Source organism: Cucurbita moschata, unplaced genomic scaffold, assembly GCF_002738365.1.
Source record: "Cucurbita moschata cultivar Rifu unplaced genomic scaffold, Cmos_1.0 Cmo_Scf00020, whole genome shotgun sequence".
NCBI lineage: Eukaryota > Viridiplantae > Streptophyta > Magnoliopsida > Cucurbitales > Cucurbitaceae > Cucurbita > Cucurbita moschata.
The window spans coordinates 3,143,387-3,154,986 of NW_019268536.1; the positions used below are offsets into that span (position 1 = coordinate 3,143,387).

The following is an 11,600-nucleotide window of genomic DNA, read 5'->3' on the forward strand; positions in this document are numbered from 1 at the left end:
ATAAATGGAAAGGGAGGGTTGGGCCCACAAAATGATGGCAGTTTTGATATGAAAATAAGTAAAGTTAATTAACTAATTAATTAATTAATTGTTAATAACCAAATTAACATAAGAAAGCAGGGTTAGCTTAGGTGTGGGAAAATGTAATTTTAAATTATCGCTTCTGAATTATAGTTTATCATATATATTATATTTGATTTTTTATTATATTTGTCTTCCATCGCTTACTATAGGTATTTTTCATTTATTGCTCATGCATGGCTTACTATAGGTATCTTTCATTTATTGCTCATGTAGAGTAACTGTTCTTCGATTTCAGCTAATCGATCAGTCTGGGACTTGCCCAGTTGTTTCTTGGTGGCCATGTCTGCGTAATACTGTCCAAGGAGTCGAACTTGGCTCTGATACCACTTATCACAGTCGCACTTTCATGGCAATAGACTTGCGATTGTACGACACTCACTTCTCAGCAACGAGTGAGTTAAGGTTATTCGTTTTTGCGTCGCCTACAGCCAAGCGACGTATGCTTGAGCTACTGGCCCCAGTTTAAGAAGAAGGTTTTAGAAAACGGGAGTAGAGAGTTTTGGAAGCAAGATTTGAGAAATTGAAATTGGTATTATATGAGAATGTAAGCAAAATGCAACAACAACCACTTACTGTATATAACAATCGGATAGTAAGAAGTTGACAACTAGTCATATCCCCTACAGTACATTTTAGGCATTTTAGTCGATGGAGGTGTTCCTATTTATTATTCTTTTCCTATCTTTGTAATTTATTTAATTATAAATAGAGAACTTTCACACCATTTTAAGTGTGACGATTTTAGCAAATATTCTAATAACACTCTCATTCTCGAACGTTTCCAAATATAGATATAAGAAATTTTGAAATATTTTTTTTGAAGTTATCTCGTCCATAAAATGTTCCATCCACAAGAGCAAAAATACTTTTTAAATTTTTAAAAATATTAGAGCGTTAATGGAATTTTCAGATACTAATAAATTTTTTTTTTTAAATATTATTAATTTTTTAAAAAAAGATTTATGCGTATTTTTTTTTTAAAGGAGAATTAGATAAAAATAATAATGTGACAAAATAATTATGGGAGGCATTGTAGCCTTTGCTTACGTCAAATCGTTGACTGTTGTTAATCATCACCATAATTTCACCCAATATCTATTATTTTTTGGTTTGACTTTAAATCAAAATTTAATCATATTTATTATTATTATAATAATTATTTTTATTATTTGGGTTTTTATAATTAGTTAAAAAAAAATTGAACAGAGATTATGGAGGGAAAAGGCCAACATATTATATTAATTAATACAAAAAGGCAATTTTATAATTGAGTTTGGTACCCTATTTTTCCCCTAATATGATCCACACATGTTCATTAATTATTAATTATTAATTATTATTTCTTTTGAGTACTTTTTTAAATATGCATTTAATTATGACCCAAATCTTTGTCCCCTACCGTTTCTCTTAAAACTTTCAATATCACTATCATTTATATCACTTTAAATCAATATATATTTTATTTTACTAATTATTAATCATATAATTAAATACCCAAAAAAAAAATATAATCAATAAACTCAGACGGTCTAGGATTTTAAAAAGTCAGGTCGCTAGAAATGACCTCTTAATTAGAGATTCTTATCTAAACCAATTCAATTATGTTCAGATACGTTTACGGGTATCCATCGACCCACTAAAATTTATTTTACGATGATATCTCGATAGGAATAGTTGAAAGAGATAGGAAGGTTCCCGATTAGGAGAAGAAAGAAGAAAAGTCGATGAAAGGTATAGCACAAGCGTAGGGTTGGCATGTTATGTTGCTCACCAACCATGCACAAGCAAGCACTATATCCAACATTATCCTATGCCTATGTCTGTGTTTCATGCAACTTCTATGTAGGGACCTCTCTCTAAATTAGGGTTTTCCCACAAAAATGGCCCCTTTAATTATTTTTGTTGCCCTCTCCACCTTCTTTCCTATGCTTGCCTACTTCTATCCCTACATTAAGAGGGTCCCTTCTATTTTCATTCTCAATAATGATCGTGAAATCAATTTCCAAAACGTTCGATGGGGTTTGAGTAAACGAGTAGAGTTATTTAGTTTGAGCGTCGTTCAACATCGAGAATTGTTTGATTTGAAGTTACTAAGTCTAGTGATCTAAGTCAGATCTTTTAGCACCTTGCCAAGCGGTGGGAGTACATAAGCAGTACCATTAGACATATGTTAGATGGTGTAGCTCATCCAGGTCAACCTGGTGCCTTTATTGGGTGGAAATGGTCAATGCCTTCTAAATAGAACCTCTGCACGGTAACTCAGTAGTTGCCTGCATTTGAAGTGCTTAGTTGTTTAACTCAAAATTGTTAATTCAGACTCTAAAACTTGGTTTCTGAAGGAATGAAATATCATAAGTGAACGTGAATTCTCGTTGAGTTGAACCTAGGAATAATCAAATAAAACTAAAATTTGAGTATGAATCGTGATATTTTATATATAAATATATGTATTAAAAATGTTATTGTAACATTGATGATTGAGTAATGTATGAAATATCGCTCTCGTATTTAAATGATTGATTCATATAAATAGACAATTTCTTACGTTATTTAATAAACTTGTCTCTTCAAAAGTCGTATCTCCAAATATCCTAATAAAATTTTGAACAATCACATTTTTTAAACAAATTTAAAAAATAATAATAATAAAATAATGCCTTCGAGAAAAATTAATAATGAGAATTTATTAGAAAAATTATATTTATTTGTATATATATAAAATTTAATTTTTATTAGATTTTTGGTTATGTAATATTATTAGGATAGTTTTATATTTATAATATAAATTATATTAAAAAATGAAAATTAATATACGTAAAAATATTTTATTATAAATGGATGGTTGATGAAAGTTAGTGGGCTCAAGTGGGGGAGTTTGGGCCCACAAAACAGATTTGGATTTGGATTTGTAGGGGCAGCCCATTAGTGTCTTTCCACCATCGCACGTGATGGGCTGGGCCCATTAAGCTCCTACACCTGTCGTCCATCCACACGTGTACCCACTCACTCTCCGTAACATCCGCCAAGTGGATCATTATCCTCTTATTATTATTATTATTATTATTATTTTGACTTCAATTTGAAATTTTTAGGCGCCTTGTTTTTTATATTAAATTAACTTTTTTATATTTATGACCTTATAAGTTTTATTTTAATTCTTACTTTTACCAGCAGTAATTATTGAATATGTGATATTTTAAACCGAGTAAAAATTAGTAAAAAGAGTAAAAATTGGCAATTTCTTTTAAAAGCGAAAATTTTATCATAAATTTTATTTTATTTTTTTAAAAAAACCTTATTTTTTAATTTTTATAAAAATTAAAATAAAATATAAATTAAAATTTTATTTTAAACCATGCTTAAAAAAAAAAAAGGACAAATAGGTAAATAGGAAAAGAAAGTGTGTGATTGGGAGAATATTTTGTGGGAGACAGACACGTGAGCTAAGCAGCTTTGTTGATGTAAGATTACGAAAATGCCCTCGGATAATTTTGGGTAAAGTGGGAAAAGAAAAGAAAAGAAGAGTGAAAAAAAAAGGAGAGGTGGAAGTGAGGGAAATCTTTTTAAGATCCCAAGAAGAATGTTTTGTTGTTTCAACAAAATTAATCAATAATTGATGCAAATTAGAGCCCATGATTCATGAAATTTTCTAATTTTGAAATTATTTTCAACCCGATAATTATTTTCGGGTAGAATTGACACGTGTATTTGGAGATTCAAATAAAAAATGATGGGTTAACGAGTGATGGGTAAATATATTGGTTAGTAATAGGGTAAAAGTTGATAAGTATCGGTGGGGTAATTGTTAGATGTGACGTTGATACTAGTAAATATGATAAATTTTCATGAATTGTTTGGTCGACAATTTTGCTACCATTGATTGTTTTTTTGAAAAGATGTGATATTCAAGCTGCGATTACAAATTAGTTTCAATTTAAGGGTACTCGCATTGAACCTGCTCCCATATTAGTGTCGACAATGAAGTCAAAAGGACTAATCAAGTGAAATGTCTATGTCAGGGCCTATGATACCTATGGTAGCTAGCATAGTGGATACTAAAAAAGAGAAGATGGTGGTGTTAATTGATGATTTACCAAAGGTACCTCCTACGTGAACAGTGAGTTTCTGAATTGATCTCAAATCTATTCTAAAATCTTCTTACTGCATGGTACTGACACCCGAGGCATGTTGGTTTTATTCGTGCAGAAAAAAGATGGATCGATATGGTTGTGCATTAACTACCGAGAGTTAAACAAAGTAACTATAAAAAACAAATATCTCCTCTCTCATATAAATGATTTGTTTTACGAAAGGTGATATTGTTCTCCAAAATTGACTTATGGTTGAACTACCACGGTAGAAGGAAAGGGAAGAGGACATCCAAAAGACAATATTTAAGATAAGGAGCGACCATTATAAGTTCGTGTTCATATCATTTAGAGCATGAAATGCACCCTAGGAGAGTTCTAACCATCTTGAGGGAGAATAAGTTATCCGTCAAGTTCTTGAAGTGCAAGTTTTTGTTAGAGCTTCCGTATTTGCAGATTATTATTGACCGTTCGTACAAGATTTCTCTAAAATAATTTTGCCATTGAATTAATTAATTCAAAGAACAATTTTTTTTTTTGTGGAACAATTTTTTTTATGATAGATGCCACATTTATAAGTTACTTTAGTTTTAAATTTCTCTATAGGGAGTAGTTGAAATAAATTTTTTTATGTTGGTTTTTCATGATATATCATCTTTATGTAAATTCATTGAATTCTAAAAAACGATGTTTGAAATGTATTTTAGAAGCTCGGAGATTTTTAAAATATTTTCATTTGAGTCACTCTGAAACACGCATGATATACATACAAAAATGGTCATAGAATCAAGTGAAAAAGTAAAGTCGTTACATTTGGTCAGCAAATATAAGACTAGTCTCAGCGCAGTCTCAGCCACTTGAACTTGCTATTTGAAATGCATACGATTATTATTTATGATGATATATGATTTATATGATGTAATGCTTGTCCATGACTTACATGTTTATGTAAAAGATTTACGAGACACCTCAGCTGGTGCCTCATAAATTCATCCATCATAAATTAACGCTATATGTTTACAGTTACCATTTTGGCCAAGCCATATCCTTGTATGCTTGGATGCAGCAGGCAGGCATTCTACAATCAAAGCTTTGGCATATCTTTCATAATTCATAATTTTTATGAACAGGGCATCCAACTGTGGTTCTAATACACATTAACAACTAAATTACAAAGGATTTCTTATCAGTAAATTCCAATTATACACTGTGGTCTAAGAAAGATTTCCCTATGTTGAGCAAAGCAACACAATAATCTCAACATTATAATCCTCGTGGATTGATTGGGATGTAAAACTAACCGATATATGTCACATCTTCAACGAATAGTAGCTCTGCTTCAAACAAGCACCACTCGAGAACCGCTTGGGGTATCATCTAATGTTTACTTATGTCTTTAAAGGAGCCTTCTTTTCTCGGTCAGATATCCGAGCTGGACCAGTCGTATGCGACTTGAAACGACCTCTTCCTCCCTCTTCCTTTTCCTGGAAAATTCATGCAGGTGATCATGTACATGACGAAAATAAAAGAGAAGCGAGGAGTCAGCGACCCCGATTGAATTAGCCGAGACAAACAACATTCGGTACCTTTTTCTTAACAATCTGGACCACATCCTCGTCCTGAAGAAGATGACCAAGGCCACAATGTTGTGGATAGTGCCGTGCACTTGTACCCCATACAAGCACGTATTTGACATCTTTAACCAAACTCCTGTGGATATGATTACAGAAGTCTTCGACTGTGCACCCACCTCTATCCTAAAATTATATTCATGGAGTAATGACAAGAAGAGGAGGATTAAAACAAATACATAAATAAATGATTTTAGAAGGGAAAAGAGAGGGTAAGGCATACAGCAGAAAGAACAAATGGATCGGTGAAATCGGGTTGCTGGCCTTGAGGCTTTGAATAAATCCTAACAAGTCCCATCTCCTCCCACATCCTAGCTAGTAGTCTGTCTAAGTTCAACTGTCCAAATAACAGAAGACAAACTCATCATAGTAAAACCCATATAGACTGATAACCACAACAGATTTACTGCTCAAACTAACTTGAGTTCACAACAGAGGTATGATGTGAATGCATCTTAACTACAGGTTTGGACCCTTGGGTAAAATTTTATTACATAAACAAATACAAGATTAGGTAAAACCAAAAAAGATTGTGCATGCCAGCATGCTACACAAACTCAGAAGCTAAAACCAAAAAAGATTGGTCCAACATGAAGATCAAAAGGCAGATATTAAATTGTCCACTCAAACTCGGTGGAAACTGAAATGATAGAACATACCTTGAGATTACAACTAATGACAACGGAGTTGGGCTGACGGGCCAAATTGTCTACGTCGTCAATACCAACCACATCAATCTTGTTGTAGACATACACACACTTCATGTACTTACGATTTCCCTCGATTACATCAATAAGATCATCAGCCGTGGCATCCTCTCGAAAGAGTACCTGGAGAAAATCAACATAGTGACATGTGGATACGGTCAGATCTAGAAAGAATGGCATAAAACTAATCTAACACCAACTGTCTATGAATATGAACAAACAAGAAAAATCATGCAGAAGAAAGAAAAGAGAACTTGTGCACGTATACTACTTATCAAGCGTATTGCTATCCAAGCAATTTTAGCCACCATATGGAAAGTAATCAGCAACTTTATCAAGCGTATTGCTATACAAGCAATTTTAGCCACCGTATGGAAAGTAATCAGAGGGTTTGTATGGGAAGTGGAAACAAGGATGAATCCACCTGGTGACATGGGTTCTGGTGCCATGGATACTACTAGACAACTTCACTAAATGTAATTTCAATTTTTTTCTTTTAAAAGGATACAAATACGAACTTAGTTTAACAGTTCAGGCATATTTTACTCGAAAGAGATTGTAGGTTCGAATTCACCCACCCCATATGAACGTCTAATTCTAAGAAAAATAAAAAATAAATAAAAAGTCAATCGGCAATATGATGATTAAGGACATAAATCGGAACTGTCCTATTTGAAATTGGCATTGATGCCAACCACGAGCCTCTTTTAAGGCCAGATTGGAACCGCAATAGTTTAGCAGAACTTGTTTTTCAATTATTCTCTCTCTCTCTCTCATCGTAGCTAAGTGTAAAGCAATTTTTAATGCACGCTACACCCTGGATGGACGATCACATCCTCAACCAGTTTTGTGAGTTACAGCTTAGTAATATGGATTTTCTCTTGCTTCTCAATAAATAAGAAATCGAAGGGAAAAAAAGAGAATATTAATGGAATTAATCACTGATGATTCTATCGGTAATCAAAGGCAGGTTCCAATAAAAGGAACATAGATCAGAAATTAAGGTGAAAACCAGTAATCTACGTTCAGTTGGAAGCTATACCTCTGCATTGTGAATTTTGTACTCGTGTAGAATTTGATAGCACAGCTTCTCATCAACATGAGTTAAAGGAAGGGTACTATTGAATGAAATACCACCTGTTTTTTTCTTCTTGAAATATATCTGTATATAAGAATTAAAGCAGAGATGATTGAAGTACTAACTGATTAACCGGTCAACAAGGATGAATGAGAAGAATTTTCTATTTCAGCCAAATTGAAGTACAAGATGGAACACCAATGAAGAAACTAGCAAAGCCAAAACTTACTTGAGGTGGTCTCTTGTTCAAACGCAAACCCACTGCTTCCAGCTCCCTTGTGAGAATCTGGCGATGGCCCTCACTCTAAAGATTACATAGAAAGTGTGTCATGAAAATGTTGGCTTAAACAACACCCATAAGAAGGTAAGAGCTAAATTGTAAAAAAGAAATTACAATATATACTATAGAAAGTGCTTGTGAATTCATTATAAACAGTAGAATTGCAAATAATATTAAATAATCATTCAAAAAGGTAGCATATGTTACTTATCATTTTCAAATAGTTAATAATCAGAAGGCATCCAATCACCATAGAATGAGTTAAAAGAAAAAAAATTATAGCGTATCAGGGAAAAATTTCCAGAGTCTCATAATCAATAAAAGGACGTCAAAAACTTGAAGAGGACTAAGAAAGCAAGTCTTGGAAAGATGACATCAAGTCTACCGGATGCAACCTCATATCAAACAATTTCAATCATAGAACCTTAATTTTGGTTCCGAAAATAAAGAAGTGAAATAATTTGACATATACAAGAAAAATTCGTTAAACTCAAAACAAAATTAAAAGAAATTGATTCTTAAAACTTACTTTTGAGGCATCAAGAACCATCAAGACTAAGTCTGAAGACTTGGCAACAGCAATAACCTGAAAAATACAATTCAAGAAAACTTAACATCCATGATACCCGTGATATTGAATAGCTAAAAGGGAAGTGGTATGGATGGGGGAAAAAAAAGGATTATAACCAATTACTATTCAAATAAAATAAACAAAACATTAGACTATATCCCCTATTGGTTAATCATATGCTATAAGCCTACAACAGACAAATAAGAAACTAAACTATGTTACCTGTCTACCACGTCCCTTTCCCTCAGACGCACCTTCAATAATTCCAGGAAGATCAAGCAGCTGAATTTTGGTATCATTGTAGTGTATAATCCCAGGAATGCAAGTCAGTGTCGTAAACTCATAGGAGGCGGCTTCTGATTGAGTACCTGTCAACAATGTTAAAAGTGTGGACTTTCCCACACTACAAAGGAAAAAAGGAGACTTGTGACGTAGATTCCTCTGATATCAAAACAATGTTATTATATAATTAATAGAATAATATTGCTTAATAAGTAGCAAATACTACAAGGAATAATAGAACCTGCAACTCAATTCTAAAAAAATTTGACAACCACATTAATTTGTTTTACAAAATTATGATAATAATAAGTAGATTCATATAAAGTCTCTTTGAGAACATCTGATAAAATTGGAACAATTCAAAGAAGATTAACATACCCCCTCACAAGGATGATATGCACAAAACACTTGTTTCTTCTCAAAAGAAAAGAAGAGAAAAACTAGGAAGTCTAACATGGTTTAGAGACAAAAGTCTGCATGATCCGAGCATATAGGTTCAAAAGCTCTAACAGCCAAGTTTTTAGAGCATCTAGACTGGTGTCTCCTTCTGTATCAAGTTTAAGTATCTCTTTTCAATAGTTTTAAGAGAAATAACTATCGTAAAGTGACAAACAGGAAAAACCTTGGAAATCCTATGAGTGCAACACGCCCATGGCCATATTTTGTAACTTCAAAACCCTCTCCACCTCCACTTGAACCCTGAATGCATCATGTTAAGAATAGTAAATACGAAAGCCAACTTTTCTCAAGTCCCACCATATAAAGGGACCAAGAAGAAATAAATAAAATCAGTGATATTCTGAAAACAAAGATTGAAAAACTACCATCCTATCAATGAACAACAAGTAGTCAATTTTTATGAACTAGTATGCAGAAAAATAGGATGCATCAAGAGCACAGAATATAAGAATTGTAAAATGGTTGAAAGGAGCTTAAACGGTTGTGAAGTCTAGGATAGGAAAATGGAAACCTCTTAGTACACTTGTTTCTTATATTGCATCATCCACTAAACACATGATGAAAGAGGAAAATGCCCGGACATGTAGAAATGTGAATACACGTTAATAAAAAGAGTTAGAAACAACAGACACAAATCTCAATAAGTACTTATAAACACGCTGATTAATAAGATAACATTAAGTCTGCTTGGGCAACGAAACATTTGTACAACAATGTATACTTTGATTAACATGAAAATTAATTTAAAAAATGTGTGTAATATGAACAATTTTAGAACAGGTTCGGAATTACAGTTGAACTTACAAGAAAAACACATAACATCAAAAAATAAAAAATATATATAAAAAAACCACTCTTTGCCAGGTGAAATGAAATTTTTGCAGCAAGGAAAAGCCAAATGATCAATAATAATGGTTTGGATTTATAATTTCTTTGGAAAAAAGAATGAAGAAGAAGAAGAAGAAGATGGTTTGCTCCAAAAGTTTTAAAAGAGGCAATACTGAATTAATTTTGAATTAACTACTCGTCGACAACAATAAGTGAATTGTTCATGAAACGACTTGTAGTACGATGAAATTACTTTTAAGGGTTCCAAAAGCAGCTACAAGTGCTTATTCGCCGAAGCACTTGAATGAATAGAAAAACTATCCATTTCGAGTCAGACAAGTGAGTACACAAGAAGCAGATGCATTCTTACAGCTCTCACCTAAACAAAGCTTACAAACTAAAAGAAAGAATCAGCAGATATTGAAGGAACGCAAAATCTACATACCTTTGGAGGCTCTAACAACTGCGTCCTCAACTTTGCTATCTTCGCCTTGAGCTGACCAAGATGATATTCTGCGGTTCGAGAAAGAATTACAAAAAAACCGTTGTGATCACTTGAACCAGAAAAAGAGTACATGCAAATTGTGGTATATGCACAACACATGCAAAAGGAAGAGACTGATAATAACAGATTAATGGATGAAGCCAAGTACCCGTGGCCTTATTTTTCTGAGTCCGAGCCATCTCGGCCTCGATTTCTTTAATTCTTTCAATGATTCCCATTTTGCTACGTCTTCAGCAGCAAAATCACAATCGAAGCACCAACTCCAGAAGAAATAAGATATATGTTGTGCTCGACCGAATTTACCTTCAAGAAAACAACATAAAACAATACAAGTTGATCGATACAGATACAAATGAATGCGTCAATGGAGCATTAACTTCCGATGAACTCCGTTTTCCTGGTCGATAAATTTCCAAAATTGCAAAAGAAAATAAAAGAAAGTAGATCATTGTTACGAATTCAAGTTCAAGCTCAATTATATGATCCAACGAACAGCAAGCTACAGTTATCAATGGATAATTCAGAAGGCCACAAATCAACCGGAAAAAGAAACAAAATGATGGAAGCAAATTTGTGGAATATAACTCACTGTAATCGACTGGGTGAGGAGCTATGGAGGTTGAAGGACGGAGAAGGGAGGAAGGAAGGAAGAAGAAAAGCGCCAAGCCGAGAAGAAATAAGCATGGCTAAATCGAGTAGGTCTTAAAGAATTAATGGAACAGTATTGGGCTTTTCAAGAGGCCCAGTTTAATTCAAAAGGTCCACTTTTTATTTTTATTTTTCGAAACTAATTAATGGTATTATTTACAAAAGAATTGTCATGTTTATTTGTATATATATATATATTATTTTTTAATTTTTTAATTTTTTAATTTTTTTGTAAAAATACAAGAATTTCTATTATTACGGGCTTTTCAACTTAGGATTGCTCTCATCCATATGTGGTCTCCGTTCATTCGTGTACCTCATTTTTACTCGGGTATCACATACCCACCGGACTTTTTTTTTTCTTTTTTTTTTTTGTCTTGGTTCGTCTCCAAACCACATATTACTAGGAGAGGAACCTAGCTCTGACACAATTGGTGAT

At 33.1% G+C, this 11,600-nt stretch overlaps 1 protein-coding gene and 1 pseudogene across 1 annotated transcript; one reads left to right on the forward strand and one right to left on the reverse strand.

Moving 5' to 3' along the window:
• Window positions 1–5,248: 5,248 nt before the first annotated feature.
• LOC111457958 (developmentally-regulated G-protein 2) lies at window positions 5,249–11,194 on the reverse strand. The gene is made up of 12 exons (XM_023100420.1): window positions 11,103–11,194; window positions 10,662–10,816; window positions 10,454–10,521; window positions 9,344–9,420; window positions 8,662–8,842; window positions 8,398–8,454; window positions 7,818–7,892; window positions 7,553–7,672; window positions 6,463–6,633; window positions 6,027–6,140; window positions 5,759–5,929; window positions 5,249–5,656 (listed from the first exon to the last, which is right to left on the reverse strand). The coding sequence occupies exons 2-12, from the start codon at window positions 10,729–10,731 to the stop codon at window positions 5,561–5,563; spliced, it is 1,200 nt and encodes a 399-aa protein (XP_022956188.1). The 5' UTR covers window positions 10,732–10,816; window positions 11,103–11,194; the 3' UTR covers window positions 5,249–5,560.
• On the forward strand, window positions 9,046–9,138 carry LOC111458085 (annotated as a pseudogene).
• Window positions 11,195–11,600: the final 406 nt, after the last annotated feature.

Coding starts and splice junctions, on each gene's coding strand:
- LOC111457958 (XM_023100420.1), bottom strand. CDS start 10,731: ATGGGAATCATTGAAAGAATTAAAGAAATCGAGGCCGAGATGGCTCGG. Junction 7,893..8,397: donor TGGTTCTTGATGCCTCAAAA/GTAAGTTTTAAG, acceptor TGTAATCTTTAG/AGTGAGGGCCATCGCCAGAT. Junction 6,634..7,552: donor ACAAAATTCACAATGCAGAG/GTATAGCTTCCA, acceptor GATTTTCTCCAG/GTACTCTTTCGAGAGGATGC.